General features: G+C 39.4%; 1 protein-coding gene across 4 annotated transcripts in view; it reads right to left on the reverse strand.

Moving 5' to 3' along the window:
- Positions 1-23997, reverse strand: part of CDK14 (cyclin dependent kinase 14) — a 250999-nt gene that overhangs the window by 164822 nt on the left and 62180 nt on the right. Inside the window, exons 1-2 of one of the 4 annotated variants that reach the window (XM_087712626.1) lie at positions 12187-12206; positions 597-842 (exon numbers count right to left, since the gene is read on the reverse strand). In XM_087712626.1, coding sequence (XP_087568752.1) covers positions 597-827 — 231 coding nt within the window. In that variant the 5' untranslated portion in view covers positions 828-842; positions 12187-12206. Of the gene's footprint in view, positions 1-596; positions 843-11395; positions 11413-11967; positions 12112-12186; positions 12207-23997 lie in introns of those variants that run through there. The other 3 variants (XM_087712627.1, XM_087712625.1, XM_087712624.1) reach the window with 3 other exon arrangements.

Genomic DNA, 23997 nt, shown 5'->3' on the forward strand with positions numbered 1-23997 from the left:
GGGCTGAGAAAATATAACTGGCTGATGGCTGATTTAGGTATTGAGCCTAAGGGATGACTAAAATTCTTGGTCTAGTTTCTAGCTTGGTATCTTAACCACTGCACCAACATGCTTTAGTTGTGAAGATAGCACTTGGGTTATAACTTAGGAAGGAAGGGAAATCCTTAAAATTGTCATTATATAACAACTAGTTTAGAGTCATGAACCGTTCTTCTATCCAAACTTTCCAATAGAAAGTTTTACACCAATTTTCAAAGTAGAATTTATGAAAAGAAATATTCATGACTTATCAAAACTAAATATATATTCCCATATGGTTCAAAGATTAATCACCATTCTACTTTTATAGCTTAAATTAATATTAATATAAGCTACACAAAATTATGTAAGGGTCTTCATTGACCTTGAACTATTAATTTAAAAAATTAAAACTTTTATTTTAATACTGGTATTTAATCTGAGAAAACACTGACTCTTAAAAATAGACATACTTTCAGAGGATCAATTGTATTAAGCAATACTGCTATTAAAATACCAAATATTTAAAACTTGTTTGAAGAATTTTAAAAAGATAAATACAGCGTGTCTGGACTCACAGAACTAGGACTGGAATGCCGTCTGAGTTTAGGAGATTCTTTCTCAGCTGATGAAGATTTGAAGTTAATGCAGGCATTGTTCTCTGAATGCACCCTTTTTACTTGATTATTTGGCTTCTCAAATGGGTCAAAAGTGCTTTGTGTCCTTTGAACTCTGACTTTTTTGTCTTCTGGAATTGTGTCCAAGGGTTTGATCACAGAATCCATTCCTTGGCAATTCCGTGTGGACATCTTTGTGACGCATATCTAAGAAAGGAGACAAAATGTTTTTAATGTTTATTTAATTTGCTAAAATACTTCTATGGCATGGTAAGAATGTATACTCCTACATTCCACAATTCTTTACAGACAGTCTTCGACTTGACCACTATTGCACTCCAAATTTCTGTTGCTAAGTGAGATATTTGTTAAGTGGGTTTTGTTCCATTTTACATCCTTTTTGCCAAGTTGTTAAGTGAATCACTGCTGTTATTAAAATAGTAACATGGTTTTGAAGTGAATCTACCTTCCTCAATGGCTCTATGAGCCCACAGCCATAGAGCGCACTCCTAGAGTGGCTGCTGCTGGAAGACTCGGCAGCCGAGTTTTGGAGTTTGGAACTGGAGAAGATGTTATGCTTGGAGCGCAGCGGCGGCGGCTGCAGGGAGAGCTGGGCCTGGACATGTTGAGCCTAGGAGGTATGCCTGCTGGGGCATTCATGCAACCTCATTCTCCAGCAGGGCAGAGCTCCTAAGGGGTATCCCTAATTTTGCCAATACCCGGGAACTCAGGAGCGGGCACATAGCTTGGCACCTTAGGGATACCCCCTATGGTAGTGAATGGTGCTCTGCCTGGCTGGAGAGGGGGTCTTCCGGGCGGTTGCTCATGACCGTGGTCACCTCATGGCTGCTTCGCCCGAGGCTGTGCCTGGCTGTTTGGGAGTCAGTTTGCAAGGGAGCAGCTGCCCAGCAACTCCTCCCTCCGGCCAGGCAGAACGCCACCCCCCAACCTAGCAGTATCCTGAAAGGGCAAAGCAATGTGAGCGCCTTTCTCTCTCCCCCCCTCCAGCTCCTGCAGCTTGGCGCCTTCAGGATTCTGCTATGTCGGTGAGTGGTGCTCTGCCTGGCCAAAGGGGGAGGGGTTGTCCAGGGAGTTTATTTTCAGGGGTGGGCTTATATTTTTGCCCACGCAAAAAATGTGGCAAGGCTTTAGTTTCAGGACAGATCGTATTTGGGGGGAAACACCGTATTGCTGATAACATATTGAATAACTAGAAAAGCTAACTAAAAAAAAGCCTAAGGATGTCAAAAAGGAATCAATATATAGTTCATAAATTTAAAAAAGCCTTTATCTTGTCAATCAACTATGGAAAATGGGAATCTCAGATCATTTTATTGTCCTCATTTGAAATCTATATCACACACCAGGAAACCACAGTCTGGGCAGAACATGGTATAAAACACTGGTTCCAGGTTGGCAAAGGAGTGAGATGAAGCTGCATAACTGTTCCTTTTTTTATTCAACACATATTCTGAATTTATCTTGAAGGAAATTGGATTGGAAAATTATGAGCATAGTTTTAAACATAAAGAAAAAATATTATGGAACTATGCACTATGGAAATGATACTACCCTGTAGCTAAAAATGCAAAGGATCTGCAACCCTTAGTTGGACTAATGGACTAATTTAAATATTAAGATCAACAAATTAATGAGAATAAGTAGAGCAACCAGCTTCATAACTGGCAATGAAAATATCAAAATGGTGGGTAGCATTTGCCTTTTAGGATCAACTATCAATAGCAAAGTAACAGAAATACACCATGCCACAAACAAGCAGTTGGTAAAGGAGAAATAAAAGACATGGAAAAGATATTTAAATGCCATGATGTGTCTATATCTACAAAGATCAGAATCAAACCATGGTATCAAGCCATGGTATTCTTTGTGACTTTCTAAGCAAGTGGATTTTGGATGAGATAAGGAAGAGTACTGACATTTTTCAACTTTCACTTTGAAGAAGACTCCTGAAAATACCATGGACTGGCAAGAAAACAAACTGATGGATCATCAAATTAATCAACCTAGAATTCTCTCTCAAGGTTCAAAGGACCAGACTCAAATTATCTCTCTTATGGACACATTATGCAAAGACTTACTTCTCTGGAAAAGGTGGGGGGAAAATAAAAAGAAGATAACCAGCCGCAAAGTGAATAAACTCAGTTACAGTGGCAATGAATGTATCAAAAAAAGAAAGATTGGAAAACATCTATCTATGTGATTCCTAGGAATCAAAAACAACCTAATGATACATAATCAAACAAACAAACTCCACGTTAGATTTTTAATTTTATGATCATTCAATTGTCTATGATAAGATATGATTAATTCAACACTACTTTACATGTTTATTCATTTTCATTAGACACCACAGAAAATTGATGTGAAGGATTGGGTTTCAACCTCTTTATGTTGAGAGTGTTATATTTAGGACAAAATAAAATATTCACACAATATACATTGTGAAATGAGTATTTAAAATGACAATTGTTTGACACATTCCACAAAAATCTCATATATCTTTAGCTACAAATATCATGTAATTTTGATTGTTTGGCTTTTTGGTAAGTTTTGGGTTGCTTTTGGTGACCCAGTTGAATTAAAAAAAACTAGGTGAAATTATTCACATGGTTAACAAAGGAGTTAATATATTGTAAGCAACATCATCCAAGATTTATTCTGCCAACTGGCCTTCAACAAAAAGAGCTTTTTAAAGCAGGCATCTGCTATCTAGGAGTCTTGGAATCTACTGACATTACCTGAGTCACTGTTGCTATACTTTAGTCAAACACAGGCAGTGAGTAATATGAGCATTTGTACTGAAGCACAAGGAGAGAAAACTTTCTGTGTACTATCAATTTTCTGATCTGCAGGAGGTCTAAAAAGCATTACATTCTCATTGTAGAGAACACATAAGGAGCGAACTGTACAATCTGCTTTCCAACACAATTTTAAGCTGAGTTTCAGCTGCATGAATGAACATTCCATCCTCATAGACACAGATGGAACCATTGGCTGAAAGCCTATGCACACTTACACATAAAATACAATACTTCTTGTTGACAATGTTTCTGTAAAGGAAATTTATTTCTGAAAGGCCTCATTTCCAAATGTCAAGAAGGATGAAAAGTACTAGTTTTATAACAGAATAATTTCAAGAGCCTTATGTTAAAAGTTGAGATTTCATTAACTTTATATTATCTAGCTTTCTCATAATATGTGAGGGCACACCCTTCCCAAGTTATTTCCAGTATATCAAGCAAGTCTGTTTCCTATTTTCTAAGGGAAATAATATTAATAAGCTTAGCCTTGCCTCAAGAGACTCCATTTCTCAGAACCAATTTTGAAAAATGATCCAAAATTGAAATGGGGAAAAGTTCCCGAAAATTGTGGCTTGCTTAAAATTACATCACATTTTGGAAACCATTATAGCTGGATGAGGTAAAGCTTATTTGTATCTAATATAACCCATGACAACCAGAATAATGTTGCTACAAAAAACATTTTAATATATTTTGATTCCTCCAAAATATTATTTGTTTCTACTCTGTGATATTTCAAATATTAATTATCATAATTCCAAATAGATTGAATGTGCAGCCCTGATATAAACAAAAATTGTTTGTGATTCAGGACCTAATTTTTTTTTACTAATGCAAGTAGAACAAGAGATTGCTCTTCCAACTTATTTCTGAGTATAGGATATTTTTCTTAGGGTTCATTTTGTGTGGTATGGCAATTAATATGTTGGATTAGAAACAGATTTAGTCAGATAGAAGTTCATCTCAGTGAGCAAAACTGGGCCAGCCTTTCTCTCAGCCCAACCAATCTCATGAGATTGTTGTTCGGTAAAGAAAGGGGCATTATAGATGCTATCTTGTGGGCCTGTAGGAAAGTAGTAAGATATAAATATTACAAATAAACATAAAAATATTTTAAAGAAATTAATCTGAGATGAAAATATTCATAATCCACTCTTAGTTAAAATGTGTTCAATCTCAGCCTTTAGAGTAACCCTTTCTCTATGAACTAAACAGACAGATCAATATCACTCTAGGAGGTTTAATAAATTCTGGGTATCTTTAATATAGTATTTCATATCATTTTGGATTATTATTGTTGTTTGATGTTTTCTTTTTTTCTCATACATACTGACAGTCATATGAAAAAGTACACCTTTGCGTTCTATGGCTTTATGTATCAGGACATAGTAAAAATCATCTGGTCCTTTGCAGTTCTTAAAAATAGGTAAATACAGCTTCAGATAAACAACACATGACATATTACACCATGTCATCATTTGTTTTATAAAAAGAAAGTCAAAATGGAGAAGCCATGTATGAAAAATAAAGTACTGTACATCTCATGATTCAATAGTTTGTATAGTCATCTTTACCAGCACTAACTTGAAGTAATTTTCCGTATGAATTATATCGGTTTCTCACATCGTTGTGGAGGAATTTTGACCAATTTTTCTTTATAACATTGTTTCAATTCATTGAGGTTTATGGGCATTTGTTTATGCACAACTCTCTTGAGGACCCACTACAACATTTCAATTGGGTTGAGGTGCCATTGTAGCATCTTGATTGTTTTCCTTTTCAAGCATTCTGTTGCAAATTTGCTGATGTGCTTCTTCCTGTTGCATGACCCAATGTCAGCCAAGCTTCAGCTGTCAGACCTCAAATGTGGCCGCACATTAGATTCTAGAATATAAGAGAACTGCTAAGGACCAGATGATTTTTGTTATGTCCTGATATGTAAAACCACAGAACTCAAAGAGGATAAAGTTTCTTTCTCACTATAGTGTTGTATTTTATTTAAGTCTTTTCCTCTTTTAAAAATAATTTTGACATACCGTATTTTTCGGAGTATAAGATGCACCTTTTTTCATCAAAAAAGAGGCTGAAAATCTGGATGCGTCCTTTACATCGAATGCAGCATTATTTTGCCTCCCAAAGCCTCGCCCCTTCACCAAAATGGCAGGGTACACCCTTATGGAGGCTTTCAGAGAGCTCCTGGGGGCTGGGGAGGGCAGAAATGAGCTGGGCAGCCCCCAGCAGCATTCTCTAAGCCTCCATAAGGCTATGCATGCCATTTTTTGACAAAAAATGGGCCCATTTTTGCAAAAAATGGGCTGTTTTGGCTTGTTTTTGGGCCTCCCCTCAGGCGCACTCCAAGCCCCCCAAGGCTATTCATGCCTTTTTTTAAAAAAATGGGCCCATTAAGCTCTTTAATTAGAGTGATTGATGAGAATTAGATTGATCAAGTGCTGCAGATTGTCAGCGATTTCCTTCTCCAGCACATGGATAAATATACCTGGAAACACCTCCCTACTACCTACTCTCTCTCTCTCTCTCTCCCTCCCTCCCTACCTACTGCATATCTATCTATCTATCTATCTATCTATCTATCTATCTATCTATCTATCTATCTATCTATCTACCTACCTACCTACCTACCTACCTACCTACCTACCTACCTACCTACCTACCTACCTACTCTCTCTCTCCCTATGTACCTACTGTATTTTTCTTTCTAGCTCTATTTCTGTCTCTCTATCCCTCTACCTACCTACACCCCCCCTCTCTCTCTACCTACTTACTGTATTTCTCTATTCCTCTATCTCTCTATTTCTCTCTCTCTCTCTCTCTCTCTCTCTCTCTCTCTCTCCTTTTATCTACCTACCTACCTACCTACCTAATTACTCATTCTCCTACCTACCTACAGTATTCTCTCTCTCCCTCTATCTACCTACCTATTTTTTTTTTAAAAAATGTCTCTTCAAAACCTTGGTGTCTTATACTCCGGTGTGTCTTATACTCCGAAAAATACGGTATGTAACTTATCCATATATGAGCAGCTTTGGGGCAAAGCTGAAATTTGAATTTGGATATCTGTCATAGAAAGTCAACAGATACCATTTTTTTGTAACAATTAAAAATAATTTTAATCATACAGCAGGTTATATAGGCTATATGTACAGACTGTTTTAAGGATTGTTGATCTTATGGAATCTTCTAATTTAACAGGAATATGTTTCTATCAAATATTTACAATAGAACATAGTATATGCAAAATAAAGAAAATGATGTATCGGGGTTATTGTACAATTTTATAACATGGATGCATGAGAATAGTGTGCTATGCCAGTGGCTCTTTCCAGCTTTGCAGACCGATTGGGGGGGGGGGGGAGTTCAATGTGAATGGCAGGCAAGCACGCAGCTACTTGCTGCTGGTTGCTTACATTTGTGTAAGCAACTTGCAAACGCTCATTGCTCACACTTGCTTGCTACTCACACATGGAACTGCCCATGTGTTTGCACACAACTTCTGCAGCCCAGTTCTGAATGGACCATGGACCAGTACTGGGCCATGGCCTGGGGATTGGAGAACTCTGGCTATAGCATACAACTAGGAAATATTTAGAGGGAATACAATTTAAAAAGCAGAATAAAATTTCAAGGTCTTCTTAACAAGTTTTTAATTGAATAAGTCATATAAATATTAAACAGAAGGGACTACCACAACTCTGGTTTCAGCAGAGTCTGTCTTTCATACCCATTTTTGGTCTCTCCATGCATCATTATCAGTGAAGTATGCAAACCAACATCTGCATTTCCTGCATCAGATGAGGAGAGCACATCTTTCTCCTTCTATCCTGGCCACTTTTTACAGAGGCACAATTGAGAGCGTTTTATCAAAACTGCATCAATATTTGGTTTGGTGGCAGCAGTGCCTCAAATAGAAAGTACATTCAGAGAGTGGCAAGGATCGCCGAGAAGATTATAGGAAGCTCGCTTCCTGTCATTCAGGATACTGCTTATAAACACTGTGCTTAGAGCCAAAACATTGTTAGAGACTCCACACACGCACTTCACGGACTGTTTGAGTTTGAGTTTTGAGTTTTATTAGAATTTGTAGGCCGCCCTTTTCCCTGAGGGGACTCAGGGCGGCTCACATAAAACTGGGAAGGGGGGAACACAAACATCAAGATAGAAGACATATAATAAAATAGTAGGCAACATACATTCATCATTCGGGAGGGGTAACTATCCTTATCCCCAGGCCTGACGGGCGAGCCAGTTCTTCAAGGCTATGCGGAAGGCTTGGACGGTGGAGAGGGTACGAATCTCCACGGGGAGATTTCTGTTGTTGCCCGCTGGGAGGAGGTTTCGAAGAATTTCTAGCAGGACTTCCAGATTCTGTAACAGCTTTGCTTCCTATGCCATCCATCTGGTGAACTTGAAAGGTTTATTTCTCTCACTACGTACCATGTTCCCCCCAAAATAAGACAGGGTCTTATTTTCTTTTGACCTCAAAAATATGGCTTGGGCCTTATTATCCAGGGGGGCTTATTTTGGGGGGGTTGACGGGCGGCTGCTCTCTTGCAAGCAGGCACCCAAACAGCCGGGCACAGTCTCAGGGCCGAACGGCTGTGTTGCGCAGTCACAGCAGCCATGAGGTGACCATCCTCACAAATAGCCACCCAGCAACCCCTCTCTCCAGCTGTCCAGAACATCACTCACCGACCCAGTGGTATCCCAAAGGTGTCAAGCCATGTGAGTGCCTGTTCCCCCTCGGTCGCACGCCTCCCACCCTTACCATGCCCTGGGTTAGCTCTCCCTGCAGGGCCAGGGCCCCACCGACACCCTCACCATCCCAGAACTGAGGATAGCTTCTTCTGCAGCTTCCAAACCCCGGAGATCTGCTGTCAAGTCTTCTGGCAGTGGCCACTCTAGGAGTGTGTCTATGGTTGTGGGCTGTCTGCTGGATGACTCTCTGCCCCGGCTGCCGGAAAACTCTACCGGGGCAGAGAGTCTTCCTGCAGCCGGCCCACAACCATAGAGCACACTCCAAGAGCGGCCACTGCTAGAAGAGCATCCACTGCCAGCAGCAGATTTCTGGGGTTTGGAAGCAGCAGAAGAAGCCACCCTCAATCTTGAGATGGCAGTGGCGGTGCCCAGCCCCTGCAGAGAGCTGGCCCAGTGGATGGTAAGTCTGGGAGGCACGCAAGCGGAGGGTGGAACAGGCGCTCACGCAACCTCCCTCTCCAGCCAGCCAGAACGCCACTCACTGACCCAGCAGGCTGGCTGGAGGGGGTTGCCAGGCAGCTGCTCATGAGTGTGGTCACTTCATGGCTGCTGTGTTGTGCTGCTGTGAAAGTGCAACACAGCCGTTTGCCCCTGTGGCTGTGCCCAGTTCAATTCAATTTTCAATTTCAATTTATTGAGTTTGTATGCCGCCCTACTCCCGAGAGACTCAGTTCTTTGTGAGCTCACTTGCATGAGAGGAGCCACCCAGCAACCCCCCTCTCTCCACTCATCGACCTAGGGGTATCCAGAAGGCATCAAGCTGTGGCATCACCTTTGCCCGCTGGCTCCTGCAGCTTGCTGCCTTCAGGATACCACTAGGCTGGTGAGTGGCGTTCTGCCTGGCCAGAGTGGGGGAATTGTCCAAGGGCCTTCTTTTCAGGGGAGGGCTTATATTTTGCCCACCCCAAAAATCTGGCATGGTCTTATTTTGGGGGAAACACAGTACATAAATAAATCTGAACTAGATTGTGTTGTTTCCCCATGTCATATAATATATGTGGGTACATGCATTATCTTATCTTATCATGTTCAAGTTTATATGAGAGCTGGAGAGCTGTATGCAACATAATTTTATTTTAATTTTTGCCGATTAATGTACATTCAAAGTAACAATAAAGTTATTCTAAGTCTACCAAGTATACCCTAAGAGCAGATACATACACCCAAATCTTACTTCAGCCTTTCAGTTATTATAAATATCATAATGATTGATCAATCATTAAAATTGCTTCTAAACTCCTAAATCTCCTAAACTTTTATGACTATGCTAACATAAATATTTAGAGACTCTAGAAAGAGTGCAGAGAAGAGCAATAAAGATGATTAGGAGACTGGAGGCTAAAACACGAAGAACAATTGCAGGAACTGGGTATGTCTAGTTTAACAACAAGAAGGACTAGGGGAGACATAGTAGAGGTCCACTATCTCAGGGGTTGCCACAAAGAAGAGGGAGTCAAACTATTCTCCAAAGTACCTGAGGGTAGAACAAGAAGCAATGGGTGGAAACTAATCAAGGAGAGAAGCAACTTAGAATTAAGGAGAAATCTGACAGTTATGACAATCAGTGGAACAACTTGTCTCCAGAAGCTGTGAATGCTCCACAACTGGAAGTTTTTAAGAAGAGATTGGACAACCATTTGTCTGAAGTGGTGTACGGTTTCTTGCCTAGTCAGGGGGTTAGACTAGAAGACATCCAAGGTCCCTTCCAACTCTGTTATTCTATTCTAGTAATTATTTAGAAAATATTATGGCAGACGATGAATGGAAGTTGAATGCTGCTGAATATTCAGACTTTTGGGCACTATTAGCATCAAGAATACTGCATTTTGGGCCAAATAAACTTTACAAATTGTCTTCAACGTCAACACCATTTAAAAACACACTGTAGCAATCTAATTTATAGATCTTGTATAAGTTTCAATAATTAATCATTAATAATCAAAGGAATGTAATATTTACGCAACATAATTTTGGTGGACTTTTTTCCTATATCTTAATGTTAATAAAATAATTGTACAATCAAAAAGCTTATAGATAATTAGAGGCTCATGTAGCTTAATTAAGTACAAGGAAATAGTCATCATGATATACATTCTATCATTAAATTTAAAAAGTAATGCAAATAACTTATGTCATCTTGACATCTTATTTCATAAAACAATAAAATATCACTTAGAACCTATACATAGCAAATGTAATTATTTCAATACAAATTAATGTGATTAATTTTCCATATAGAAAACTAATTTTTGTTTCAATTAAATTATACAATTTTGGTCAGCTAGGAGAAAAGACTGCTTTTGTCATTCTCATTTAAGAAAATATGAGCAATTTTAATAATATGTTTTAATTGATGACTTTACTGCCCAGAGTCACCTATATGGGAGGCTATATAAATTTGATAACTAGGTAGCTTAGGAGGTAGGCAGGCAGGCAGACAAACAAACAGGATAGTTAGTCAGTTAGTCAATCAGTCAAACAGACAGACAGGCAGGCAGGCAGACAGACACATACACACACTAAATCTCATAAGGACCTATCTGCTTATGTATATGCATAGGGTGAGAATTGATATACCATGGGAGACACTAGTTTCAATAGGATTTGTCACATAATGTGCTTAGGATAAAGAAAGGAACAATTTATTATCTGCCATTTGAAACAGACAATACATTATTACATAATTAAACTTACATATAAATTTGTCATGCTATTTCTATTGGAAGTATTATCCACTGACTTCACAAATCCCTCAGATTCAAACTTTCTCCATACTTAACATTCTAAATTTGAACTTTCAAAGAAAAAAAAATGAAAATATTGTTAGATGTTTCTTAATACATCTAAATACTAGCAGAGCTGCTCCTGTGAGCTTAACAGAAACAATTACAGATATCTAGATAACAGGTAACATTTAATTAAAATGAATTCTGTGACTTCTTTTTGCTACAATCCACTTGCCATTCTATTCATAAGCAATATGCAATTTATATAATACATGTTCCAAATAATGAGATTTAATCTTAATTTTAAAATATATGACTTGACATTTTTGAATATTCAAAATATTTAATATTCCTTAAATATTCCACTACTGTCTAATATGCTAATATTTCCATGCATCCATTTCGAATATTTTAGAACATCAATATAAAGCTTACGCACAGGTAACGAACCAAACATTTCTGCTGACCTCACATCATCTGGCATTTCCTTCAAGGCTCATTTCAGTGTACTACTGACATTAAGGAAAGCCTCTAATTTACTGAAGCTATTTATTCCATCTAGATCCAGCATGACACAGACTTGTTTGCAGTGATGAAAAAGTGATTGGTCACATCTTTCATCCATTCGTCCCAGAGGACACTCAACCAAGCATGTATGAACAAAATTATCTATAGTACCCTTTCTCCACTCCAATAAAACAGACTCTGAAAGAAAGATAGTACCAAGATGCCCAGTTCTTTAAACATGCCTATCATTTTCACAAAAAAAGAGAGATTTCTTCCTTTAATGCTCAAGGAATCTCAAAACAGAATACAATCTCTTGTGTCATTTTGAACCAGCTACAATGTTCATCTCACTTGATTTTAAGAATATAAAAGAAAACAGAAAGAAAACCAGGCATGCACACAGAATGAAATAGCACTTATATAGCAAATGATAGCCAGAGATCAGTTTTGTAAGATAACTCTAATTCAATTTATCCTGCTTTATAAACAAGCATATAACCTTACCGTTTTGGTAGTAGAATGGTTCTTGTTAGATTCATCTGTAACTCCTTAACATTCCTCTAAGAACATTTCTGATTGCAATCAGGCCAGACTCATTCATAGCAACTGAATTCACATCTTTCTGCACTAGCAAGCTGAAATGGTACGGCTGAACTACGACTAAGAGAGGGGGAAATTATAAGCAGAAAAACAAAGAAATCCCTGAAGACAGAATATTCTCACCAGAACTGCAATGTAGAAGGTGTCAACAATCATCAGGAAAAGAAATGCATCTATCTGAATTTCATTCCCAGCTCATGGATATAGGAAGGAAGATTTTGGGTTGTCCTTTTTCACATATATTGTGATGGACTTGCCTGTGGAGTTCCCAGGAAGACATTCTATTCAGGCTCTGCAGCAGCACTGCAGCCAATATATATGCTGTTGATGGGGTAAAGCTCTGTGAATATTTTTCACTTAAGAATATTTAATTGACTCCACAAAAATCTTTTAAGGAAGAATAAACTGTAAATGAAGAATGTAGTATCATCACTCTTATAAGATGCTGGAGCAATAAATTAAGATTATAACTAATTATCATAAATTTTACTATTTTCCTTGTATAAAACAGAATGAAAGCCTATAAGTCACAGAGCAAAGGAAAAGCATGGCATTTTAGCATACAGTTATGTTTAAAAGACAGAAAATTATCATCTGGCACAAAACCAGTGAATAAAAAAAATGTTTAAAGTTCATCCCTCACTAGTTGGAAGACCACACAAGTAATCATATAATGTTATATAAGTCCTCTTAATTATCATGTAATAAAATTTAAAACAAGTATAAATTTTATTATATGTAGTAGCAATTTCCTAAAACTAAAATATATGTTTTCTGGGGTTTCAAATTGTCACCAGAAATGAACACCATATTAATTATCCATGAATTTAATTTCCTTTTATGATGCATTTAACTCATTCTATTATTGGTAGCTTAAATGCACAGACGTTTCTCTTTTATTTGTCATAGATTTCTAAGCAGCACTGCTTTTGGTTTAATAGCATAGATTCTAAAAAGGTTAATAAGATCCAAAAAAGCAAAACTGCTCAAAGTCAAGTGCATTGAAAATAATTCACTTAGTAAAATATGGGTACATTGATTAAATGTACCCAAACACATATTTTTACTTGAAATACTAGACTTCTAATCTGGCAATAATAATTTTAGTGCACTTCAATATAATTCTCTTGGTGTGGTTTGGCCTAAAAAAGAATGCACTGGGATATCTATGGAGATTTTCAGTCATTCAGGTCATGATTGTGCTTTTTCAAGAGGCAACTGGACATTCTTGTTTTTCTTTGAAGACATTTCACTTCTCATCCAAGAAGCTTCTTCAGCTCTGACTGCTTGGTGGGGAATGGAAAGATTTATACTCCTTGCAGCAGCTGGTCATTTGTATTCTTTTAGAGAGTCATTGAGACCACTAGGAAGTTTATCTGTGTCCTCAGGATCACCTGAGTAGTGCAAATGGGTGTGGAGCCTTCTTGGAACTGCTGAAAGGACTGTGTTGTACACTGGACATAGATAATGATGTATCCTCAATGAATGTCTAAAAGAATGCAATTGACCAGCTGTCTGAAAGAAATATAAATCCTTCCATGCACCATGATCCAGTCAGAGCTGAAGAAGCTTCTTGGATGAGAAGTGAAACGTCTTCAAAGAAAAACAAAGTCCAGTTACTCTTGAAAAAGCACCTTTGGGACAATGCGCTTTAGTGGTGGGTTATGATCAGTACGTCCCAGCTCCCAGCTGGGAGCACCAGGTACTGTTCCGGTACGGTGTTCCGAAGCACCCACTTGCATTCCTTACCGGTATTTGAGGTTTTCAGGGCTTCCGCACACGTGCACGGAGCGTACAGGGCCTGCACGACGCTCCACCGAGCAGCTGGAGTGTCGTGGGCAGTAAGTACTCATGCTCGTGCTGCGCGCATTCATGTGGTGGACACCCAGCCCCGTTGCACCATACCAGTTGCAATAGGATCCAGAACCCACCACTGATGCACTGGGGTAAGTTAGTTGACACTATTACTAAGGGGTCTTGCTAGAACTGGAAATTGATCAACAGATAGAAATTATAAATCCAAACAATGAAAGAAATCAAGAATCCTGAATATGTCGTGGACTTCATTTGAAGTTATCACAAAATATGCAAAACCTCTAAATCACATGACTATCCAGATGGTTGGCTTAACATATCAACTAGAATCTCAATGCACTAAATTTCTAATAAAATAGCTAGGGAGTCTTACCTAGCATTACAAACCCTCATTGTACTAATGCCATATCTATATTATAAAGTCTAACAATACTGCTACTGTTTGGGAGGATTTGATGCAAATTTGGGCATTTACAGACCTGGAAAGCAACAGTTTGAAAACAAATTGAGAAGCACTGATATATAGTATCAGTAGCCATCTTACAGAACCATTGCTCTTCAGTCAAATGACCACGTTTTGTACTCACTTTGGCTTAGTAAAAATGATAAAACACGTGGAATTGTTATCCTAGCTACTGTTAATTTATTCATAGCAGTCTTTGAAACAGTGTTGGATATTCGTACAGTTTGCTTGAGAAGAAATCTAGAAAATCAACTGTTGCAAGCAGCCATGTGAAGCCACCTAAAGGGGCTGATCCAGCAAGGATCATTAACAATCAAGAGGCAAAAGCAAATACAAGTATTTTATAATACAAATTAATTCTAAGAAGCCTTAAAACATATTTCTGTAAAAAAAAATTATTTTTCCCTTTCCAATTCATTCTTAAATATACATTCTTATAATTGCTATTTAACATTGTCAATTCATCATAATCTCTATATTCATTTTTACACACATATATATAAAACAGAGTTTGGGTCACTTCCTTGCCATCCCGTGTCTCCATCTTGTTTTGCAACACTTTTCTCCTTCGACCTTCTTAACTTCCCTTCTCTACCTTCTTCCTTCCTCCTCTCCTTCCTTCTTTCTTCTTCCCCTCTCTTTCCTCTCTCCTCCTCCCCCTTCTCCTATTTCTTACCCTCTCTCCTACTGTTAATTCCCCACCCTTACTTTCTCTGCTTTACCATTTCTTCTTTTCTCTCCTCATCCCCTCTCCTTTCCGTTGTTCCCTACTTATTTACTTTCTCTGGTGGGTTCTTGGGGTGGCATTTCAGCGATCCCAACTTTATCTTTTCATACCAGTAATTTTCTATGTTTACAATTTATTTCTAATATTAGTTCCACTTATATCATTTTTCTGCCTGTATATTTACATTTTAATATTTTCTTATTTCCCCTCTCCCTAATTTAATGATATGTCATCTGAGATATTTATTCCATGTTTTGTTCCTTTTTCTTTCTATTTATATCTTTTTTCAAACCACTTGTAAAATCGCCCCCATGTCCTGTAGCACACTGATTCCTCTTTGTCCTTTATTCTCAATGTCAACCTGTTCATTTCTGCACAGTCTAATATCTTCTTTATTACCTCCCATTCCGATGGGATTTTGTCTGCTTTCCAATTTTGTGCAAATACAATTCTAGCTGCTGTTATTATTTGTACAATCAAATATGAATCTTCTTTACAATATTTCTCTGGTAGAATACCCAATGAAAATACCTCTGGTTTAAACGCTACAAGTTGATGTATCATTTTCTCTAACTATGTATTTTAAGCCAATTTTGGTAATCTTTCAGATGGCATGTGCCATCTATAAAACTTAAAACCATATTTCAGGTGTGCATAAAAGTGTGTTCTTCATTTTGTACATAATATACTTCTTATATGCCCCAAACCACAAAAACCTATTTTATATATACTCTGTGATTTGACACTTTTTTGCAACTAGTGAATTACTCCACAAATGAATATACACATTGTTTGCATCGTTAAAACGATTGTTTTTAAAATATATTGTTATAAAAAGATAAACGTTTATAACGTGATTGGTCCATGAAGCCCTAAAGGCGCTAAATGTTACAGGGGGTCCACGAAGGCTTGAAGAAATGTTATGATTTAAATCTTGAGTTAAATCTTGGTGGTCAGTGGCCATGGTCTAGGCCCCAAAGGGGTCCACAGTGAAGAAAAGGTTCACTATACTATAGAATCCCCATCTTTAAATGTATAAATATATTTGCTACATTCAATTCTCATGTTGCTGATCTTTATTTTTCAAGCTGTATCTAGTTTTCTGCTGATTTCATACAGAGTCTAAATCTAAAGCCCTCCAAGTTCACCATTTTAGCTGTTGAAAGGATAAAAGCTAAATACAATTGAATAGAAACTTGATATAATAAAAAGGGATTTATACAATAAGCCTCCAATATAGGCTGAATTCATTAGAGATATTTCTCAATATCACTTTTTCCCTAAAACAAACATCAAAGTTTTAGTTTAAACACCAGCCACTATCTACCCTTTTTTAAATTGATCAAAGATCAAAACTTTTGATGCATCACTGCAAAGACTTCTAGTTCCAAGGTTAGGATTATTTTCATAGGGTAACCATTTTCATTGCAAAATGTCATTTGTTTTTTGGGCTAAAAATATTCAGGAGCTTAAAGTCAGATTAATATCACCGTGCAATTTAACTTCTATGCAAACTAATTGTAATTATATTTGTTTTGGGCTTGAAGTGTGATCGGAGCTGCCGTCTTTCTATAAATCTTGGTGGGGGGGAGGGTGGAGTGCTGGCTTTGTTTCAGTAAGTTGAATGATCGGTTGTGTGGTTGTATCATGATTGGTAGATTGGTGCTGATTGGTGCTGGCTGTGTGTCTATTGTTGTTTCGTGTTATAACGGCCTGGGTGGTGGGTGGGGCTCGTTTGTTGACTAGGGCTGATTTCCAGATGTCTGGTAGGCAGGAGGTATCATCACGTTTATTCATGTTGTGGGGGTGTTTCTATATTTTGATAGCTTCCATAATTATTCTCTTGTTGAAGTATTCTGTTTTGGAGATTAATTTAGTTTAAAATTAATTTCATGTCCTGTAGCTTTAAGGTGCTGGAAAAGGGAAGTTTTTTCTTTTTTTCTTACTGCATTCTTGTGTTCTGCGATACGTGCATTTATTCTCCTGTTCGTTTGTCCTATGTATGTTGCAGGGCAGATTTTGCATGGTATTTCGTAGACTCCTTGGTTTTCTAGCTGGATTTTGTCTTTGGAGTTTCTTAAGATGTTGGCTATTTTTTGGTCAGTGTTGAAGGCTCTCTTGATATTGTGTTTGTGGAGAATTTTGCTGATTTTATCTGTGGTGGCTTTTATGTAAGGGAGGAAGGCGATGCCGTTGTCCTGTTCTGTGTCTCGTTTTTTTGGGGGGGGAGTCTCCCTTTGGATTAGGTTGGTAATTGTTTTTCTTTGGAATCCATTGGAGATTAATACGTTTGTGAGAGTGTGTAATTCCGTTTTCAGGTGGCCTTTGTCGGCTAAGCATTTGGTTCTTGACTACAGAGTTGATCTGTGCAGGGTGGTGATGGGATTGTGCGTTTAAGTAGTGGTTGGTGTGTGTGTTTTTCCGGTAGAGGGTGTGTCCTAAGGAGCCATTGGTTTTTTTTTGTAGATTAGGAAACCCAGAAAGGGAAGTTGGTTGTTTGGGTTGTATTTGTTCTGGATAGCTGTTAAAGTTTCTTTGTTTCTATGAAGTGGAGTGAGTTTTGTACGTGGGAGGTGATGGATTCTGTGTAGAGTTTGAGTTGTTTGGTGAGGAATTTGGCAAGATTCTGCAGAGGTGAGCATATGGAGTTGACTATGGGTATGAGTGGTGTTCCTCCTTTGTGTATCTTGGGGAGGCCATAGAGTTTGGGGCATCTGGAAGATTTCTCTCTGGGGATGATTCTTTGCTGGATCTCTTCACTGATGGGAGAGGCTTTTATTTTGGATTTGGTGGTTTTTTCCAGGTAGGTGGTGGGGTCTGTGTTTAGAGGTTTTAAGCAGGGTCTTGGAGTAGGTTGGATAGTTTGGCTTGGTAGTCAGACCAAGTCAGACCAACCACACAACCAATCATTCCACGTACTGAAACAAAGCCAGCACTCCACAAACACACCAAGATTTATAGAAAGACGGCAGCTTCGATCACACTTTAAGCCCAAACCCCAGCCTGAAGATGGCAAGTGAGACTTCATTGAAATGTTGCCAAGACAATCTCAATCTTCCATGGGAAAAGACCCGACTACAACAAGACCAGCATACTTACACCTGTGAAAATCTACGAAAACAAATACATACATACATACATACACACACAAACACACACAGTTTCCCCGAAAATATGACAGGGTCTTATTTTCCTTTTATCTACAAAATATGTCTTGGGCTTTATTATGGGGGGAGGGTTTATTGTTTTGCGGTTGCAGTGGGTGTGAGTGGGCTCCCAAAGAGCCAGCCACAGCCTCATGGGTGAATGGCTGTGTTGCGCTGTTGCAGTACCACAACACAATAGCCATGAAGGGCCCATTCTCATGGCAGCCACCCAGCAAACCCCCTTTGCAGCCAGGCACAGCGCCATTCACTGACCTAGGGATATTGCCAAGCCATGTGAACGCCTGTTCGCCGCTGCCCGGCTCCCGGGGGTTGGCACCTGCCAAATGCCAGCTCCGCACAGCTGCATAGGGGGGTTGCGCGAGCAAGTGTTCCGCTCTCGCTCACCCGCCTATCAGCCTCACGATGCATGACCCAGCTCTCATTCCAGAGCCAAAGCACCTCCGCTGCAACCGCCATCCCAGCCTGGCTTTTTCCGTGGCTTCCAACCCAAGTATTTTGGCAGTGGCTGCTCTATGGTTGTGGGCCAGCTGCCTGCTGAGAGCTGGGCCATGCATTGGGAGGTGGGTGAGCAAGAGCAGAACAGCTGCTCGCGCAACCCCCCCCTCCAGCCATGCAGAGTGCAATTCACTGGCATTTGGAAGGTGCCAAGCCGCGGGAGCTGGGCAGCGGTGAACAGGCACTCTCATGGCTTGGCAATACCCCTAGGTCAGTGAATGGCGCTGTTCCCAGCTGCAAAGGGGCGTGGGCGCTTCATGCCTGTTGTGTTGCGCTGCTGCGACAGCACAACACAGTCATTCACCCATGAGGCTGTGCCCGGCTATTTGGGATTTGGGAGCCCGCTCACAAAATAAACAGCTGCCCGGAAACCCCCCCCCTCTTCAGCTGGGCACAGTGCTGCTCACCAACCTAGCGGTATCCCGAAGGCACCAAAGAACGCCTTTGCCTCCCCCCAGGTTCCCACAGCTTGGCATCTTCGGGATACTGATTGATTGATTGATTGATTGATTGATTGATTACATTTATATGCCGCCCTTTTCCCCGAAGGGGACTCAGGGCCGCTCACAATTCAATCAGGGAAGGAGGTACAGACGGGGGGATAAAAAGACCAGACATAACAATACAAAATTTAAAAACACACAACCACCATACCATTCGAGAAGGGGGGCAAAAACTCTTTAGCCCCAGGCCTGTCGGAACAGCCAGGTTTTAAGGGTTTTGCGGAAGGCCTGGAGGGTGGTGAGGGTTTGAATCTCCACGGGGAGCATCCTTATTTTTGATCAGTTGATCTAATATGAGTTTCTTGCAAACAAATTATATCATTCTTAAATTGTTTAAGATAGTGGATTATTTTCTTCCTTTTCTGTGGGGAATTTAAACCATTGACATTCCAAGTTAGAAACTTAGTTGCCATCTTTAACCCCCTGAAGCTTTTTAAGAGCCATCTGAACATCTTGGAATTTAACCTTTGGCCTGGCTCCTCCCACTGCTTCTGAAGTACCGCCTTTCCTGAACGGTGGCTTGTGCTTGTTGCTTTTTTAATTCCTGTTCCATTCGTCTAGGAACCACGCAGGCTTGTCTTTGTTCCTTAGCTTCTTGTACCTCTGAGAGAACAAGTTGATCCCCGCTTGTTAATGCTTGAGTGGTTTGCTTTCCATCATGTCCTTGTTCTCTTTCTCTAGATCTAGAGGGAGCGGGGTGTCCAGCCTTCAATATGTTGCTGTAGAAATTTTGGGCCTTCCATACTGAATTGAGGCGATGTCTTTTTCCAAGGTAGCTAAATGCAATGCCAGCCGGCTGGCGCGTCCCATCTAAACTGTATCTGGCGATTTTTAAGCTCTTCAACTAAAAAGGCATAGTCCTTCCTAGATCTCAGCATTTTAGATGGTATCTCCTTCAAGACAGTCATCTCCTGACCTCCAATTTGAAGCTTAGTTTTGTAGGACTCCTGTAATATCGTGTTCCTCATATCTCTAGTGGCAAAATACACCACTATATCTCTTGGTAATTGCTTTTGTCTTGCCAGCCAGGAGTTAACGCGGTAAACCTTTTCGATTTGCCAGTCGAAATTCCCTCCTGACCTTCCCGCCATCAGGTCGAAGGCTTCAGAGAGAATCTGTTTCAGGTTCTTTTGTGTTTTTTCGGGGAGGCCCCTTATCCTTAAAGCAAATTCCATTTGTCTATAGTGTAACATTATGATTTCATTTTCTGCATCGCTGACCTTTTGCTGGACCACATCCATCTTCATTACCAGGTTCGTATTAGAGTCACTAAGGTCTTCTAACTTTTCTTCAAGTCCGAGTGTATAGCCTGATAGAGAATTCAGAGCCATCAGAAAGTCCCCTCTAATCGCTTGATTACGTGTCATAAGTTCTTCAGACATCTGTTAGAAGCAGCTATCTCTTCCTTAATTTTTGCTTCCATCGTATCAGCATGATTTTTTAACACATCAATTAATTTTTTCTGCAGAATTTCCCTTGTCAAGGGGTCCCCTGAAGAATAGGAGGAAGTAATGACTGTAATTTAGTAGAGGGCGCTGGGGAGGTCCTGGCACTTTTCGACGCGGGGGGAGGAGGGGGAAATTTTTGCTTAGAAGCCATCTCAAGTTTAATCTTCTTTAGTCCATTAAAAAGTCCAGGCAGTCCAATTATACAGCAAGTGCTGTTTAGTTTGATAATAAATCACTTCTAGGCTTCGTAAGAGTGCTATCAGAGTCTCGCCCCTCCTACACAGCTCCTACACACCTCCTACACAGCTCGGCGCCATTTTTATAGAACTTTCAGCAAGTAATTATCAGAAGGAATTCTTTACAAATGGAGCTAAGGGTTTATACATACAATTAGAAGTTCAACTCAGCTTGAAGTCGGCAATAAATCATTTGTGCTGAGGATGAGCGAAGACCTTCGTTCTGCAACAAAGGGCAGAATGATTCCTGGCGCGGAGATGCTATGCTTCCTCCCAGAGTTTAGGCTGAGAGGGTTAGTTAGAGGGCTTCCAATGCATAGCTTCTCACCTCTCTCTTCTAGGCCCGAAGAGAGGGTAAACAAACTGCTAAACAGCTTGATGGATTGCTGTTTAAACAGTTTAACGACGCCAAGATTCGAGAGCTGTTAAAAATAACAACTCCCTGTCAGGCCCCGCCCTCATGTAGGCCATATATTTAGTGAGAGACAGGCGATAAATTTGCCTGCTGGGCAAATTTAAGTGCTGTACACTTCTGACATACAACATAGAATAGTTTACCTGGTTGGAGGATGACAGTAAAAATTGGAAAAAATAAATAAGTAATAAATAAGTAATCTTATGATGATAATTCAAATACAAAAGGGCAAATGCAATGTGAGTACTCGTGGTCATATAGTGGCTGTTAAGCAGGGATCCTTATGCAAGGAGCTAAGCTCTGCTCTATTCAATAGAATAACAATTTGTTTATATATACTATTGTTCCTAAACCTAAACAGCTCATTATAGTTTACCAGAATACAATGTTTCTTGCCTTTACAGTGCTACCACCAGATTAAAAATGACAGCTTTGGCTTTTACACAAAGTTGCTTTGCTTTTAAGGATTTGCTTTTAAGGATTAATTTAAAACTGGGTTCTCAGGATGCATTATTTAATATGCTGGCAATTATGCTGGCAACAGATATTAAATCTAGTAGTTCCCATCTAACAACTAACATGTTGGGAATCACATGATTAAACTTTTTAAAAGTCAAAATATAGTGTCACTGAACTTAGTGGTTTTGCATGCCAATTTGATTTTCAGCAAAGTGTGCAAAAAGGAATGCAATTTTTGTGATTAATGTGGTTTTTTTTAAGTCTGAGAGATATTCTGCATATATGGTTGTTTACACTCACTTTATGGTATTCTTCTAGCATTCAAATTAGATGATTCTTTATTTTTCAAGGCCAACAGGCTATTCATGTTAACCTTTTCAATTTCCTATTATTATTATTTTTATCTTTTGCTTCCAAGCAAGGCCAGAAACTTCTCTTCAAATAAATGAAAATTATAGGGATGGTGAATATTGCAAACAGAATATTACAAATTTAATCTAAGTGTAGACTACTGCACTATATGTCATTTGTTAGATAAGCATCGACAGGTTGTATCTTGTCCTACATTATTTATACATTGGATTTTCTTCTCTAAGTCCCATTCTTAAAAAATATTTATACTTTTCTAATGTCTAATCAGCAGACTGATAATTTATGCAGATACTAAAGAACAACATGATTCCACAGCTAAAAAAGAAAGCTGGCATTTGATTTAAAGGGTATAAAAAACTGAAAGCAACAAATGGGCTGAAATATTATTGTCAACAGAAAAAGTAGCTTAAATTAGGCTTTATACAATATTCCATATAACATTGATTATACATGGAAAGTAATGAATTAAAAGAAACAACTAAATTAATAGAGATAATCTTGCAAATTAGAGAATTATTTGCCATAACCATATAGAATGATTTGCTATTCGCTCTTTTATGGATCTGTAAAATATTTTTAATATCTTGTTCATGTGCACTAACCCAAAAGATATTAATAGAAAAAACTGAATGCATATTCAGGTTTGTTTTGTAATAATCATTACTGAAATGTTCAAGCAATGAAAAATAGAGAATGTACATAATTCAGATAAAAGTAAACATGGACTACAGTAATAGACAGAAATTATTTAACTTATTTTAATAAATTAACAAACCAATAAAACCATGAGCCTTTGGAGACCAATGATATGTGACTAAGTACATTATGCCGCCATTAGCATTTTATCAACACTGTATAATAGTATATCAGCATTAAGCAGTAATTATATTAATCTAGAAAATGGTCCAAGTGTGTGGGAAGAGTTAAAACCTACATTGCAATTAAATCTTTAGAGAATAGAATTCTTGTCCACAGAAAACAGAATCACCTACCACAGAAACCATATTGGGGAAAAAATTAAAATGATAAGCATTCATTGACTATAGCAGTGATGGCGAACCTTTTTTGGCTTGCGTGCCATAAGTGGGGGGAGGTCAGGGGGATCGTGTGTGGGTGTGCTGCACCCATAATGCAATGCGCAACCCCCCAGTGCGCATGCGCGCACTACAGGCGCACCCCTCCCCCAAATTTTTGCATGCTTTTTTTGCCCTCCCGAGGCTCCAGAGGCTTTATAGGAGCCTGGGAAGGGTGAAAACAGCCTCCGCTGCCCCCCCCCGGAAGCCCTCCGGAGGCTTCAGGGACCTTCAGGAGGCTTCCCTGAAGCCTCTGGAGCAGTCAAAATGACCCTCTGAGCAAAGCGGAAGTCACTTCCGGTTTGCTCAGAGGGTCGTTTTAAGCACTCGGAAGGCTTTAGGGACCTTCAGGAAGCTTCCCTGAAGCCTTCGGTGCAGTCAAAATGACCCTCCGAGCAAACCGGAAGTCCATTCCTGAACTTCCAGTTTGCCTGTAGGGCCGTTATTTTGAGCTCCAGAAGCTTCAGGGAAGCTCATGAAGCCTCCGGAGGTACTCCGGTGGGCGCGGAAGGCTCTTTTCAGATTGTGCATGTGCGAGATCCGAATGGCTGCCAGGCTTTCTCGCTGTGCAGAAACCCCGGAGAGCCTTTGGAACCTGCTACAATATTACCAAAAAGTCCCCCGGGGAGGACTGGAGACCAGGGAACATGAGAGGACTGGGCATTTTGAAGATCTCAAGCAGTGAAACTCTTGGCGGCCTGGATTTACTCACGCTGTGTTGAGAGGAAGATGGTAGCGGCGCGCTGCTGACGGCAGCGTTT

This window comes from Thamnophis sirtalis, unplaced genomic scaffold, assembly GCF_051295495.1.
Source record: "Thamnophis sirtalis isolate CommonGarterSnake01/CBP01778 unplaced genomic scaffold, rThaSir2_p1.2 scaffold_4, whole genome shotgun sequence".
Classification (NCBI taxonomy): domain Eukaryota; kingdom Metazoa; phylum Chordata; class Lepidosauria; order Squamata; family Natricidae; genus Thamnophis; species Thamnophis sirtalis.